General features: G+C 42.1%; 1 protein-coding gene across 1 annotated transcript in view; it reads left to right on the top strand.

Annotated features, from left to right (window-relative positions):
• Positions 1-16907, top strand: part of CCDC178 (coiled-coil domain containing 178) — a 351905-nt gene that overhangs the window by 36514 nt on the left and 298484 nt on the right. The window contains exons 11-13 of the mRNA XM_015426392.1: positions 6497-6680; positions 9981-10043; positions 12850-12995. Of these exons, the coding sequence (XP_015281878.1) occupies positions 6497-6680; positions 9981-10043; positions 12850-12995 (393 nt within the window). The remainder of the gene's footprint in view (positions 1-6496; positions 6681-9980; positions 10044-12849; positions 12996-16907) is intronic.

Below are 16907 nucleotides of genomic sequence, written 5' to 3'. Positions count from 1 at the left end.
ATCAAGTTCTCCCCTTTTTGCTCTGGGATACCCTGAAATCTCAGGACATATGATGATTTTTCCATTTGTAACCATAACAGCTATTCTTTATCAGAGGTCTGCTCTTTTTCCACCACCTCCAGTCTCTGATTTGTCACTTTTGTCTTATCATCAACTTTTTTCAATGCTTTGGCTGTTTCTTCTGTTCTTGTAGTAGTTTTTTTCAGTTGCTTTTGGAGAGCATCAAAATTGTTATTGAAGAAGAGAGGCAGGGTCTATGGCACAACAATGGCGGACACCTTTCCCGTTGCTCCTGGAAGGTGCACCACACAGCTGCGGAGGGGAGGGGTGCCGCTGGATCTGCACCTCCACGGGGGGTCAGGGAGACTCCCCAAGCCATAGCGCCTTTGAGGGTGAGCCTCTTTTCCTGCTATCTGCAGGGCAATCGAGGCTGCCCTCCGCCCTGACAGTCCCCCCCCGCTGTCTGCGTCCTCTTAACGAGGCACAAACTGTGCCGACCCAGTCAAGTGCAGGAGATCTGGCAAAGGAGCGATTATGAGCATGGTCAGGATAAAGACCAACAATGAACTGTGAGTTAAAATGAGCGAACTGTAAATAGAAGTGTAAATCCCCCCCTCCGAAACCTTTTGAGCGACTAGAACCGTGCTGAGAGAGGGACGCCTCTCTGACGCATTTACATAAGCGGAGGTGGGAGGGAGAGAGAGAGAGAAAGAGACAATTGTAAACGGATACGTTGAAGCGAGAATCCCCCCCCTGAAATCTCTTGAGCGATCGGAATTGTGCTGAGAGAGGGATGCCTGTCTGATGCATTTACATAAGCGGAAGGGGCGGGAGAGAGGCGACTGCAAATGGATACTTTGGAAGGACTTTATAAGCGTATAAGCCTGTTGTGGGAGATATCCATGAGCATCTAAGTGATTAAACAGCGTATAAGCGATTTTCAGAGCTGGGGAGAAAACAATTTTATATTGAAAATTTTTTTTCTTTCCAGTCTTCGAAAAATTCTTCTGCTTCCAGATTTTTAAGTTTTCTCGTGATTTTGTCCATTTCGACCATTAAAAGTAATTTCTTTATCCATTCCCCAACTTTGGGTACCTTATCTTGTTTCCAACATTGAGCATATGTCATTCTGGCCGTTGTAATCATATACCACATCAATGTTCTTTTTGTCATATTAACTCCTTCCATTTTAAGTCCCAAAAGTAGTATTTCCGGTTCTTTTTTAAACTTATATTTCACAATTTATTCCATTTCTGCATGTATCTCAGTCCAAAACATTTTTGCTTTGTCACATGTCCACCACATATGATAAAACGAGCCTTCCATTTTTTTATATTTCCAACATTTGTTTGACATATTACTATTCATATTTGCAATCTTTTTCGGTGTCATATACCATCTATACATCATCTTACATGTTGATATTTTCATTGCATTTTTCCATAAAAATTCCCAAGATGACATAGATATTTCTTTATTCATGTTAACCGCCCATTTTATCATCTGTTCCTTAACGAGATGCTCTGGGGATCTTCTCATAACAAGTAATAAACTAACATATAAGCTTAGAAAGACAGGATCTCACAAAGTATATTGTCTACTAACAGCTTTTTTATTACTGTAGTTTAACAGGGTAATGATCTCCTACTCTTGGGTTTTTAGTATAGTGTGGGTTACTTTCCTTTCTCCCTAGTGTAGTTCCCCCCCCCTTCTTTTCTGTAGTTTGTGTAGTATTATAAAAAAATAAAAAATCCCCTCCGGGGGCTTACAACAAAAATAATTGTTATTGAAGAAGAAGAAGAAGAAGAAGAGATTGGATTTATACCTCGCCCTTCACTTGGAGTCTCAGAGCGGCTTACACACTCCTTTCCCTTCCCCTCCCTACAACAGACACCCTGTGAGGTGGGTGGGGCTGAGAGAACTCTGACACAAACTGCTCTTTCAGGAACAGCTGTGCCAGAGCTTGTGACTGACCCAAGGTCACATCAGCAGGTGCAAGTGGAGGAGTGGGGAATCAAACCCGGTTCTCCCAGATTAGAGTCCGCACACTTGACCACTACACCAAACTGGCTCATTAATCATCTGGTCCAGCAGAGGGTGCAATGCTGTAGCTAACATATTGTGGAAGTCAGTAGTTACTTCCGGTCTGAGAGTTGATATCACTGAGGTGGCAGTTCTTGGAGAAGGTCTCCTCCTATCCACCATTTTATCAGCCCGTTGCAACATTGTTTACACAAAAAGAAAAGTTTTTAAGTCTCTGAAAGTCTTTTAGTTCAGACACTTTCTGCTATTTCGCACACTACTCAGCTGGATTTTCACTTTTCAATCAAAAAACGTTATTCTGCCCCTCGCATTTGTTCTCACAGTAACTTTTCTCAGGGTGGGGGTTAACTCCTCCCTCACTGCTAGCTCAGCTTGGGGTTTGGGGGTGGTTGTCCATTTGGGTGCTTGGCTAGTTTTAAGGAGATGCGAACTCACGCTTCATTCTGCACTTTGCTTCCAGAGGTAGAGAAAGCCTCCATATGCTAGATCACTTGCTCGCTCGGTCTGGCATGCACCTCTTTCTCCATTGCTGGTTCCATGGTGGTGGGACCTGTTGGGGCAGAGAGGAGCCTCAATTCCTTGGCCATCGCCTTGGAAGAGGCACCCCTCGTGCCCCAGGCTACAAGCTCCCTCCAAGGACTCTGGGGCCCCTGGAATAATTCAGGACCCTTCCCATCCGCTGTGGTAATGGGTCGCTCTCATTGGAGTGCGATGGAGCATCCCCATCAGCGAGTTGCCAAAACCGGAAGTCTAAACAGACCAGTTTCAAATTGCTCCCAAAAAACAATTACCTAAAGGAGAACATGTCAGAAAATGTACATTCCTAAACAATGACTCGAAATTTCTATCAACTAAACATCAGTAGCATAAGAGGATTTTTTTACTCACCTTTGCTAACCTGAATCCCAAAGTGGAGGACACATTCTGGACCACTCTCAAACTTAACTGTTTGCTTCCCCCCCATCTCTATTCCTTCAAGTGCTTATTTAGTCATGGATTGGTTTTGCCACAGTACTTGGGTTTAAACTGGAAGTATCCCCCTTAGAGTCAGTGGGAATTCTGATCAACTGTAACTTTTCCTTTTCTTCCTTACCGAAAAATAGTTTAGTTCTCCATAATGCCAATAGTATAGAAGCTACTGCTTGCATATACTTCAGCTCACTAGTAGTGATAATCATTGGTAGTCTTCTGGCATGCACAGTACTCAACACAGATTAATTTCTAGCACATACCTGAGAATGACGTTCACTCACAGCAGTGTGCTAAATGTCAATGTATACTGAATCCTGCACATGCACTGGTGTTTTCCTTTATTTTCACCATGCATCACTGTCAGGAGGGTTGTTGTTCTGCATTTCCCCCCGCTGCTACTGTGCATGTCCGTTGGGCTTTCTTTTTCTTCTGCACTTCCTCCACTCCAGTGCTCAGTTCACTTTCCACTCACAGTTTCCACAGGGTATCTCAGAATGCTTTTGATGCAGTCTTTCCCCTCACCTCGCTTTAGAGCCATAGGTAAAATTCAAAAGCAGACAGATTCCCTTGGATTTCTTCCATTTTCCTTTCCCCACCACTTGGAGGCCCCTCCCCTGCTCATATCGAGGTCTTTCCTCTCACTCTGCACCTTCTGCCATATTTCGCCCATTCATTAGTGCTTACTTGTAAAAATTTGGGTTTTTTAACGTGGGATGAGTTTAACAATAGTAGTTCTCTCCGCAGGATCAGCTCTATGCTGGATTGTCCAGCATAACCCCAGCCAAGCACACACACTTCACAGTTCAGTAACATTTTTCACCAGGATCCTCGTTTACTGATAAACTCCTATCATTAAGCTCATCCCTGGATAAAAAATAAATAATGGAGCTGCAGAGGTTTAGTTCCCTGCAGGTTTAAAGGAGGATTGGAGAGGAGGCAAACTGCAGGGTCCACAGTGCAAAAACCAAACAAGGATTTCAGTGCTACATGGAAACAAAATAAAGGGGGGAAGAATTTATGTTATGGTCAAGTGTGCTGCAATGTACCAAGCTTTGCAAAAGCCTGAAAAATGCAGATTCTTTTACATAAAGTTCAATCTCTTCAAACACCACAGAGGACAGGGCAGTCTTAATTGTTTTTATGGAGAGAGGGAAAGATTCTGCTGCCCTGTATGAGGCTCAAATTCACCATCTTCAGATTATGAGACTGATGCACTGCCTATGGTGCTAACAAGGCTGCTGCTGCACATGAAACCAAGGCTGATTGCTTAACCCTGTCCTTGTTCCTCCAAAGCATGCAAGGAGTGAGAAAAATACCATTCCCAGTGTTAAGTCCGTGCTTAACAAAATAATTGAGAAAAATACAATTCCCAGGTTCCCTGGAGAACATGGCGGCGGTGGGGAGGGGGGGGGGAGACACACACCAAATCCACCTTAGAGTATCCCTTTTGGTGAACTGAAAGTGTGGCCGGGTGGTAAGGACAGACTGATTCCCCTCCCTGAATGATGGTGCTGCTTTGTGCTGAAACTCCCCACCCATTCCCTTTACATGGGAGGAAAGTGAGGAAAGAAAAGTACAACTTCTTCCTTTGCATTGCCCCTGTTGGACCACAGAAGAAGATAGTATGGTAAAATGTCTCTTATTGGCAGGAAATAATACCCCTGCAGTTTATGAAACTCTGGCAGCCTTTAGCTTCCCTTTAATTCAAGGAACTGAATCACAAGGATTTAAATGGATGTCACTGACTTGACGCTACTGTGCAGCTGTGATTGGGCAACTGCATAAATTAAAATAACTTTGGAGGCGACCCCCAAGACATCACAACTGAAGTCCACAATTAAGAAAAACTGTGTTTTTTCTTAGTAGCTGCAGAATGAATCCACCAGAGAAAAAATAATACAGCAGAGGAAAAGAACAATATGCCGATGGCAGGCACAGAAATTCGAAATCAAGCTTTAAGGCTTGACTGCTCAGATTCTCTGCAGTAAACTGCAGTAAGCTGTGCATACAGAAAGGGCTGAACTTTGTATGAGAAGCAACTGCTTTGTAGATAAGTTTTCTATTTAGAGTGTGAACAGTAAAACAAGGGAGAGTAAAATTTCAGAATTATTGGAAACCCAAAAGGGAACTTGATAGAAAACATAAGTTCCTAAACAGTGACTCAAAACTTACATCAAGTAAAGATAACATTAGCACTATAATAAATGTAAAGCCATACTGTAATTTTGACATGCAGAACACTAGCTTCTATGTTTTACAGTATTATGTGGAGATACGAAACATAAATAAATGATGTGCTGCTCGTCAGGAAGTAACAGTCCCCACAGATAGTATTTGATGTACATGATTCAGTTCAGAATGTGTGGATGCCCAATTGTGATCACAGAACTTTTTCACTTGAACATTTACTTACACGGAGGATAGCTGAAAAAATAAAGATGAACACCTCGAACGCTATTTGATATGATTTGTGATGAAGTATAGTAACTTTTGCCCTAACTTGGCTAGACTGATCTTGTCAGATCTCAGAAACTAAACGGGTTCAGCCCTGGCTAGTGCTTGGATGCGAGACCACCAGGGAAGTCCAGGGCAGCTATGCAGAAGCTGTGACTTGACAGGTCTTTCCACCACCACAATAACTTCTGTATGCACAATAGGGGTACGCAAAAAAACCCCTGACATTTCCCTTTTTGGGTCTATTGGACCCCCCCAAAATTCAGTATTTCCAAAAAATCCCGGATCCTGATACCAGTACGGTATTTCTTGGAAATCCCAATTTTTTTCCCAGGTCCAATAGACCCAAAAAGAAAAGGGCCGTTAAAAAAACCCAAAAAAAACCCAACCCACCCATGGGGCTGGCTTGGTTTCTCCTGCAGCATGGTTTAAACCATGCTACGGAAGAAGCTGGCCCCAGGATCTGAGTGCAGTGGGGAGGTCTCTCTCTCTGTCTCTTAGCTCCCACCACCTCAGCCAATGCTGGGCTGGCTCCTTATGCAGCTCGGTTTAAACCAAGCTGCAAAAGAGTGTGAGCCAGGGCAGCGGGAACTGAAAGCTCTGTGCTGCCTTGGCTGTGGCTGGGTCCTCTTGCAGCTTGGTTTAATCGAGCTGAAAGAGGAGCCAGCCACAGCTGAGGTGGTGGAATGTATTTTTTCAAAAATTCATTTAAAGTTAAAAATTGCAATCATTTCTAGTGGTATGTGGAACAATATAAGCAGCTGAAATGTGTTCATTCTGTTCTTTAGTGTTGCACTAGTAGAAAATCTCTGATTCAAATTGTGCAGTTGCAAATGCAGAGCACTGATATAATAATGCAATATACTATGTACTGCCTATGCAATATGCTGTCAGCACACAGTCCTTTAATATAGAAAGTCAAGCAAAATTAAAAGTTTATGTTCTGTTCTGTTTGTTTGTAGTAATACCAAAGAACTCTTGATAAATGTACCAGCGTTGTAAGATTTTTTAAAATCTATTTTAACAGCTCAAGAAAGAAAATAGACCTTCAGGCCGAAATTCGGATTTTGCTGAAAAATATTCATAGACTGGAAGAGCATTTAAAAAAAATTGTTAAAGAACTTTATGCTTCTGAATTGACTTACAGTGAAGCCAAAATGAAATTGGAGGAATTGGAGCAAAACATCAATAAAGGGAAAATGCGGTTTAAGGTTGTTATATGTCATTCCATTATTATGATATTTTAATTATATTTTAAGAGTTGAAAGACTGGACAGAGTAAAATGTTGCTGGTATAATGCGGTGATGTGTGCATCTATAAACCCATTTAACATGATTCTGATGTATTTGAAAATTAAAGCTACTTAGGCCTAGATGGTTCACAGATACTGGTATGCACTGAAAAAGTAACTGTGAGCCAGATTTGCTAACGTTTCAACCAGCCATCATAGATGAGTTTCTAACAGCCTATTGATGTCCAGATTTTAGCAGGTAAGTATATTTATTTTCATATTTTGAAAAGCTTTACCTATTGATTTCTGCAGCACGAGAACAGGCCGAGCCAGGTCATTTTTTCATGTTCTTTGGAAGCCCTATTCTAAGCTGTTTCCAACTATCACACAGTTTCCTAATCTGTTTAACAACCATCAGAGCCCATGTGGTCCAGTTCAGCGTGACACAGATGGCCCAATCTATGCAGATATGCAGGTTTAAATATAATCTATGAATATCTTGTGAATTTTGTTGCAAATAAGAATGTGCATACTCTCCTGTTACTGTGTGACTAACTACCTGTTACTGCAATTATTCTAGGGCCAAAGTTTTCATTTAATTGATATTTGCATATATCTTCATGTAACTGAAAAATGTTTTATCATAAAAGATGCAAGTTTCTGTTTTTTGTTAAGTTTCATGAAGCAGAAGAAGGAAGAGGTGCCATTCAGTTGTATCTGACTCATGGTGACCTCTTCCACAGGTTGCTCCAGTCAAAAGACAAGAAGAGGTAGTTTGCCATTGCCTTCCTCTGCATAGAAACCCCAGTCTTCCTTGGTGGTCTTCAAATACTGGCTCTGCTTAGCTCCCAAGCTCTGACAAGCTCAGGCTAAGCTGGGCTATTCAGGCTGTTTTTATGAAGTAAAATGTATGAATTTACAACACAGATTTCTGGAACAACTTCTTAGGATAATTATAAGCTATTTCTAAAATGTATTACTTGCAGTTCTGCTCCTCTCTGCTGAGTTGATCCAGCTTGTGAATAAAAATCTGGTTTGCTTTCACCTTCCACATAGGATGTTTTTTGTCTGTTTCCATGTGACTTCTTGTGAAGTTTTGTTGGCTCACATTGAGGATCCAAGAGCTAACAGCCCAAGACTTGAGCATAAGCCAGAGATATTTTTTTCTATATTCACAGAATGAAGAAACTTTTTAAAAAATGTTATTTCCAATCACTTGATATGGAGACGGGAGCAGATTTTATTATTTTCTTGAATGAGAGATTGCCTTAAATTTTCTGCAAGATCATAGAGAGAGATATCATGTCATAGCACAAGTTTTCAAATCAGAGTCTTTATTTTCCAGTCTCTATGGCTTTCCCCCCTCTTATATATAAAAAATAAAGACACTTTCTTAACACTGCAATTTATTTCTTTGTAGTCTCTGTACAGCACATTGATGGGCTTTGTGTCTGAGCAGAGCTAAGATTCAGAAACTGCTAAACCTAACATGAACATCTCTTTTTTAGAAAGCAGCTTCGAACTGCACATGTCCAAAGGAAAGACTCTTACCTTTCTGCTTAGTTTGCTTTCATGCAGCTCAGTGTATGCATTGATCAGGAACCTCTCCCTGAAACTTCCCTCAGACAGTCCTAGGGTGATTCTGCATCTGGTTTATAATCTACTCTCTCTCTGCTGTGGAAGCGGTTCCATTTTGGCTCAGGATATATGATTGCATTCTGCATCTAATCAACAGTTATTGTTTAAAAATGATATGAGTCAACAAAAGGACAGAGGACTGCCACCTGTTGGATGTCTAAGCAAATTCATGAGTGGTGAGAAAAAACAGGAGGGACGAAGGAGGGAACATCAAAGGAATCCGTGTCAAATAGTCTGCATATTGTTCACAGAGAATCGGTGGTGGGGAGGAACAAATGGTCTGGCACAAACCCACACCCAAACAACCCGGGGAGACACCATGATGAGCACAGAATCACCACTAGATGGCAATAAAATGATGCGGAAGCTCAAAGGTGGACTGAAGCACAAGGAGACCAGGAGCGGCATGCAATGCAGAGTGAAATTTGTGTTCTGATGTGGGTTTGGAGATACAATGGCGGGAAAGACAAGTGCAGAGTCTCCCCTAGCCCCAGCAAGTTCTCCCTCCATCAGGGGATAGGACAAGAAAAAGGGTGAGGGACTTGCCTGGGCTGTTTTGGCCTCTTAGTCCACCCCTGCTTCTCCCAGCTTTGATTTACCAAAACAAAGGCTTGGAAGGCTCAGTAATACTTCTGTGATTGCCTGGCAACCCACAAAATGGCCACTAAGACCTCAAAACATAGTTTTATGAGAGCTCAGTGGACATTCAGTTCTTAAAGCTACTGACGTTGTTTCCATTATTTGAGGGATTTTTGTCCCTCAATGTAATTTTTTTAATATTCCACAGTATTATTTTTTGCAAACCTAAAAACCTCTATTTTCTAAAGAACTCCCCACCACCACCTGTTCCTGGCTCCATTTTGTGGATTTTTATTATCCACATTCTATGGCCCAGTTCAGAATTAGATATATAATAGATATATACACATAAATATTGATATTGGAATAACTGTCATGTATTGCTCTTATAAGGAGCAACAGTTGCCAGAAGTAGGAACCCATTTAAAAAGAGACACAATCAACTTGGTTGTTCTGGCTTCAAGCTCACTGGTAGATGGAGAAATGTTCCTTGAAGAACTGTTGTTCTGACATATAAAGTTTGGGTCCAAGATATTTGCATGTTGAAATTATTTATTCGTAAAAATGTGAGCATGTATATACAGCTTTTAGCCTCTCTTGATACAGCATTTTAGCATTTCTTCTTCCTCTTCTTGTCCATTCCTTCTCTCCTTTGTTCAAAGCATCACTTTTAGGAAGCTTATCTCAGTTTTTCAGTAGCATTCCATAACAACCAGACACTTCTAGCCTTGACTCTTAACCAGATAATTCACAGTCTTCTTGGTGACCTCAAGGATTAAAATATAAAACTTAAAAGTCATTGTGCTCTTCACAGGAAGATGAGAACAGTCAAAACTAAAGATTAGCATGTATCCATCACAACATAATCTAACAATGTTTTTAAAAAGGTGTACTTTATCAAGAACATATCTACTACTGCATAGTCATAATTTTGACCAACAGATTAGATGATAGATATATACTGAGTTATAAATTAATTATTATACTTGTGGTACTATTATAGTTGTATTTTAATTTGTTCATATATATTATATCATTGTTTTATTTCTTTTTCACTTATAGAACTTAGAAGATAATGTGAAAAAACAAATTCGAGATGAAATAAGTGCTTGGCAACTCACTCAGGTGAGAACAACAAATTTTAATTCAGATTTTAATTTTAACAACTGAACTGCGATAAGGCCCTATGCCCCTGGACTACCATCAGCAGCCTGTGTTCGATGCATAAATAGATCGAGATGAGCCGCTCATCAACACAGACTGGATCCCATTTGAATATTCTAACATGATAGCTCCGCCATCTCTATGTAATACTATTATCAGAAGTTTGTTGTTACTAGCACTTTATGATTGTTTGGATTTTATGACTGTTTTATAATGGTTATTTTATATGTCTGACTTTTATGTAAGCCACCCTGAGCCTTCTTCAGTGGGGAGAGCAGGGTATAAATTGAATAAATTAAAACATAATTTCTGATGTATTTAAACTTTTTCTATTCACATGGACAAAAATTGTTTTGAGATTGCATTCACACAGTTTGTTTGCTATAACCAGTGATGTCATTTCTTGAATGAAAAAAGTGCATTAGAAGAAAAAGGTTACAATTTTCATTTATTTAGAAAACTTCATGCTCCCTATCAAAGAAGGGAGGATTGCTTCTGGATATGGGAGATTACTGTAATTACAGTTTCCTGTAATGCCCTTTAATGTTCTTCCATATATAGCTCATATCTGTGCTTATGCAACATGGACAATGTAGCAGCAGTGGTCTTAGCCCCCACTGACCCCCCTGCAGCCAGCTGTTCCTACCCTTTCTCTAAAGCCCTTGCTGCCATGGGGACTTTACTCAGTTTGACCCAGCCAGCGATCAGCTGTAGGGTGGGACTGTCTGAGCCAACTACCCAAGCAGGCCCCATGGCTTGATCAAGCACTGCACTGGGAGGAGAGCAGCTGACCCAGCCAAGTCATATGCAATTGGCTGGGCAGGCTGGTTGGCTGACTCTATCTCCTTCCTTAGGAGGGTGACTGCTCTACCACTAATCTTTGCCTCAGTCTCAGGTGATGGAGGGGCTCTGGTTTGCCCTGAGGACAATCTGCTGCACAGCATGGGGCATGGTTACCCATCCACACCATCCTTGAATTCTGCCCAGGACCCCAGAATCACAAATACTGCCCCTGCCCTATGGACATCTTTCTGTAAACAAGTGTTGTGTCTACATAAGATAAATGATTATATCCTAAATGGCCATAAAATATAGGAAATTTTGGACATTCTTTTTTATTGTCATTATTCTAGCTTTGAAATTAAGTGTGTGATACCCCTAATACTTGCATATGGATATGTATGTAAAGTTTAATAAACACTTCTTTGAAAGCAGGCTGGCTTGTGCATGGGTTTGCTGGAGGTGGCGAGTAGGCAGCCTGGTGGAGGATGAGAGCTCCCCCCCCCACATTTCTCATGGGGCCATCTTATTATATCTAATTCTAAACAATGGCTTCAGATTGTGGATTTAAAAATCCGTGGGGTTATATACTGATAGGGACTATTATTATACAAGCCTGGAGGATGCCCCAGGTTTGCAAAAAAAAATAAAATGCATAAACTGTACAAAAATACATGGTAGGGTTAACACTCTAATGGCAGGAAGTGAAGAGGATTAAAGAGGCTCTTGCTGAGGGTGAAAGAGGAGAGCGCAAAAGTTGACTTGAAACTCAACATCAAAAAAACTAAGATCATGGCATCCGGCCCCGTCACTCCTTGGCAAATAGAAGGGGAAGTCATGGAAGCAGTGACAGAATTCACATTCCTGGGATCCAAGATCACTGCAGCCATGAAATTAAAAGACGCCTGCTCTTTGGGAGGAAAGCTATGGCAAACCTAGACAGCATAATAAAAAGTAGAGACATCACCCCACCAACAACAGTCTGTATGGTCAAAGCAATGGTATTTCCAGTAGTAATGTATGGCTGCGAGAGTTGGACCATAAGGAAGGCTGAGTGCCGAAGAATAGATGCTTTCAAATTATGGTGCTGGAGAAGACTCTTGAGAGTCCCTTGGACTGCAAGGAGATCAAATCAGTCAATCCTAAAAGAAATCAACCCTAACTGTTCCCTAGAAAGCCAGATAGTGAACCTGAAGCTCAAATACTTTGACCACCAGATGAGAAAGGGGCATTCACTGGAGAAGACTTTGATGCTGGGAAAGACTGAAGGTAAAAGAAGAACGGGACGGCAAAAGAGGAGATGGTTGGATAGTGTTCTCAATGCAATGAACATTAAATTAAGCAAACTCCAGAGCACAACAGAAGACAGGAGGGCCTGGCATGATGTGGTTCATGGGGTCACGAAGAGTCGGACTCAACTCGACTGTGTGACTGAACAACAACAACAAAAGGGTTAACAAAAGAATACCACTGAGAGCTTGTGAGATCACATTGTGAGGGTTGGAGATCTTGGTGGCCACTCCAGTCAACAATTCTGAGGATTCCGAACCTTTGCTGGTGTTAATGCAAAGGAGGCAAGAGACAGACTAAAAAGATGGGTGGAAGGGAAGGTATAGCTGAAGGGGGGGAAGGGATAAAGAAAACTGAAGTTCAGGGAAGGGAACAGAAAAAGGTAGTAAGGGAGGGAGGCAGAGTGCTGTAGGAGAAACAAAAAAGGTAGGTGGGAGAGAAGGAAAGAGGAGAGGCTCTGATCTGACCTTAGGAAACATGGGTTAGAAAATACATCTGTTTTGTAATTACAGTATTAAAACAAAATTAAAGAAAAAACACATAGAACTGGGAATTTATTTTGCTTTAATGTATAAAAATTAAGCTGCCACTGAAGTAAAGTATATATATATTCTTGGATGACCTTATTTGATTTTCTGTTAGAGACTGATTTTGATAACTGATTTTGAATATATTATTTTGTTAATATTATGAACAGAAAAGAATTAAATCCCTGTATTCAGAACTAGAAAAAAGGAAAAAGGAGAATGAGAAGAAAGAAAATAAAGTTCAACAGGCATTAGAAGAAATTGAAAAATATGTGGCTGTACAATCAGAATTGCTAAGAAAAAATAAAGACAAGCAAAATGCAAATCTTAAGGTAAGTTTTGCTGGTTTACAGTAACTGCATATGTTTCAAAAGTATTCTTTTGATTTGATTGATTAAATTATTATTTATCCTTTTGATTTGATTGATTAAATGGTTATTTAATATTATTTACTGTTTTGGGCACTGTCAATTGTGTTAAAATGGTGGTCATTATTGGCTCAGTGGAAGAGCCTCTGCTTGGCATGCAGAAGGTTCCAGGTTCAATCCCCGCTGTCTCCAGTTAGAAGGATCAGGCAGTAGGTGTTGTGAAATATCTCTGCCTGAGAACCCGGAGAGCTGCCACCGGTCTGAGTAGACAGCACTGATCTTGATACCAGTGGTCTGGTTCAGTATAAGGCAGCTTTGTATGTGTTTATTTTGTAGGTTTATTTTCTGTCTAAACTTCATGCTTCAGGCTTGTGATTGAAAGATAATTTCCATCAGCAGAACCTTACAGAAGTTAGCCCAGTTCTCCTTAATACAGTACTATATCTGTGGACTGCAGATAGTTGCCCTTGTAGAATTACTGCTTGTTTGTGTACACTTCTTTCTTGTTTGCTCAAATATAGCTGAATCACTCTCTTCCTGAGGCTTCAAAAAGAGAAAATTCCCTTTCCAGAAGATGCTATGTGTGTTTGTGTGGGGGGGACAAATAAGTGTTCAAGTAGCATTTAATCTAACTCAAAGCCTGGAAAGCATATTAAAAAAAAACTTTTCCAAAATACCCTTCTGTTTAACAACTTGTTTTATATGCCTGGTGTGATCAAGGTGTGATCAAGATGGGTAGCCATCAAGACTTCTGGGGTAGCGACCTGCACAGATGCTTCTGTAGTACTCTGGAGATTATAAGGTTTTTTATTATATGATAAGTGCTTATTTTGAAAGATAATTATTTTAATAGCAAACACTGGCCCTGGTCACACGAGCGGGGAAGTGAGGCTTTTTGCTCCGGAGCAAAATGAAGTGTGGTATCACGATCCGACGTTCCCTGGAGGCTCTGTGCTCAGGCCATCAGCCGCCGATCACAATATTCCGGCAAAATGAAGTGCGGTATCACGATCCGACGTTCCCTGGAGGCTCTGTGCTCAGGCCATCAGCCACCGATCACAATATTCCACGAGATCTCAGGCACCTAATGTGGTGGTGAGAAGGAATGTATCGCTCAAGCAGTGGAAAGTGGACTCACTGTCAAAATCAAGCCAGTTCTCGGAAAGGTTCTCGGGACGGCTTCTATTTAGTGTGGGTCCTTTGGAGAAGATGTTAGTGGAGACCAAAGAGAAGATAACAAAAAAGAAGGACTTTAAGCCTTCCAGTCCTTTCGCCCTTACAAGCCTCCATTCAGATGCAAAGATTACAGGGAGAATAGAGGTGGCCGCTTCTCCTCCTCCCAGTTGAGATTTCAGAGGAAGCAGTTCTCTGGGTCCAAGAAGGACTACAACAGTCAAGGGAAAAAGCCAGCTGCATGATGCCAGGATTGGAGGGAGACTGCAAAATTTTGCCCCACATTGGGAAAGGACCACTCAAGATTCTTGGGTCCTCTCAATTGTGGAGTGTGGGTACAAGATCCAGTTTTCATCACTACCCCCACAGGTCCGTCCTTCAAGCTTTACATCAGGATGATTTACATCAGGATGAAAGAGAAAGAGGAGAGGGGAGAGAAACAACCTTGGAGGAAGAGACACCAGCAGAGGCCAGAGAGGGACCGAGATGGCAGATAACAACAGCGATGCTGGGGAAGGGCCTCTCTGCAGCATCAGAGGACAGATGGTGAAGCAGCCAGGAGGGGTGTGTCTCACTCAAACAGCCTACGATAAGAGAATCACAGCTCCAAAGATTCAAATACAAAAGAAAGAGCAAGCTGTGTGCAAGCGCTATACAGAATCAATGCTCAAAAAACATGGAAAAAAAGCTTTATAGAGCTGATATCAAACCATGTATAAATTACAATGCTACAAAGAAGAAGGAAGGGAGGTCCAAAAAAACGCAGGTTGGCGAAGTTTTCTGGAATACAAGTTCGTTGATATCAAACCATCAGATGAAGCCAGTCAAAACGAACTTGCTTTTTCTTTTGTATTTGGATCACTCAGAACAGCCGACAGGGAAGCCAAGCTGATGGGAGTGTCAGCGCTCCAGAAGAGGCTTCCTAGGACTCAGGTTGGACTTGAGGGGGGAAGGGCCCACCCAAGGCTGCAGGCTTCACTCTGGGGAAGCAGAGACAGGACTGGGCACTGTAAAGGGGTTGGGTGAGGGAGCACTGGGGATAAGAAATAATCAAGAGACACATGGCTGGTGATGACCCTCGTAGCTGGATGCTGTAGGGACTTCCCAAAGCTCCTCTAGTGCTGAAGTCATTAATCTCTTACATTATATTTCCACTGTCAAGGCCTGTTATTGCACGTCTTGCTGGATTAAAGAGCCAGGACACCAAGAGGAGGAGGAGGTGGCCGGGCTTGGGGAAGATGGCAGCAGCCGCAGCTCTCATGCCGGGTGGCCTGTGATGCTAAGGGAGGGAAGGGGGGGTTGGCAGCGGGGCCTTCCTGATCTCCTTATTCCACCGGCCTCCAAGGCAACTGCAGCATAACGGGCGAGTTCCAATATTTATTTATTTATTTATTTATTCGATTTGTTATCCCGCCCTAACCGCTAAGGGTCTCTGGGCGGCTTACAGAGAGTGCTAATCACATTTACAGAATCTAACCTAGGGCCACAGATATATAGGCGTGGTGACTACCCTACCAGGCACCCTTTTTGTGGCGTATCTTCGGTTGTTGTCCTGTTCTTGCGGGCGGTAGTCGGCGGCGTCCTTTTCTGGTGCTGGTCTTTGGAGTTCCCTTCTTCCGGCTGTTTCAGAGATACGTCAGATTATGGTTCAGACAGAGCGTAAACTGATTACAAATTATCAGTCTCGATGGATAATAGACTGTCAAAATAATTTAGAAGAGGATGACTGGGGGCAGATTTGGAATTCTCCCAGCTCTCACTCATCTGTTTTTAATATAAAATTTCAGTTATTTAAAATGCAAACAATATGGTATTTTATGACAAATCAGTTACATAAAATAAACAAAAATTATAATCCAAATTGTTACAAGAATTGTGGTCACCAGGCAGACTTTATCCACTATTGGTAGATCTGTGAATTAATAGAATTGTACTGGAAAGATATTGTTCAACAAATTTAACAAATAACAAATTATGACTTACCTTTAGTACCAGAACTGTTTCTACTTTATTTCTGGAAGCAACCTTTACAGGATAAAAGTAAAATGAAATTAATATCAATATTGCTAACTATAGCCAGAATTACATTGGCAGCTATGTGGAAAGATGAGAAAATACCCATGATAGAGCAATGGCAAGTCCTGACTTTGGGACTACTTTATCATGAGTAAAATCTCAGTAAGATTAAAATGTATATGATCGGAGCAGGGCAAGCAAGGCATTCGGGAGGAACTCCCCCACTACCTCCCACAGGGTGGGGTCTCAGGGAAAGACCCCCTTTGGAGCTTTCCGAAGCCCCAAAGTGAGGTGACAACCTCCAAGAAGAAATAGATATTGTTTTAAATGATAGTAATTAAAGATTATAAAACTTAGGAAATAGAACAGTACAAGACGGGGACCCGAGATACTCGCGGGGGGGAGAAGAGCTCCGTCTCCTACCCCCCCGGTTGATGTCCCGAGGAGGCGGCAGCGGCGGCGAGGCCGGTTCTCCCCCCGCCCGCCTGGCTCCGAGGCGGAGACGGCGGCAGAGAGGCTGGTCCTCCCCCCCCTTGCCGGGCTCAGCGGCGGCGAGGAGGCCGGTCTCCCCCCCGCCCGCCTGCCCCCCCTGCCTGCCTGCTCCTATGAGGAGGAGGCGGCGGCGGCGAGCCCAGTCCTTCCCCGCCTGCCTGCTGGCTTCTGTCTCTCCC

The sequence above is a fragment of the Gekko japonicus genome, unplaced genomic scaffold, assembly GCF_001447785.1.
Source record: "Gekko japonicus isolate JY-2015 unplaced genomic scaffold, Gekko_japonicus_V1.1 scaffold802, whole genome shotgun sequence".
Taxonomy (NCBI): Eukaryota; Metazoa; Chordata; class Lepidosauria; order Squamata; family Gekkonidae; genus Gekko; species Gekko japonicus.
Note: the sequence above shows the minus strand (reverse complement) of the source record. Positions and strands in the feature narration are given on the sequence as shown.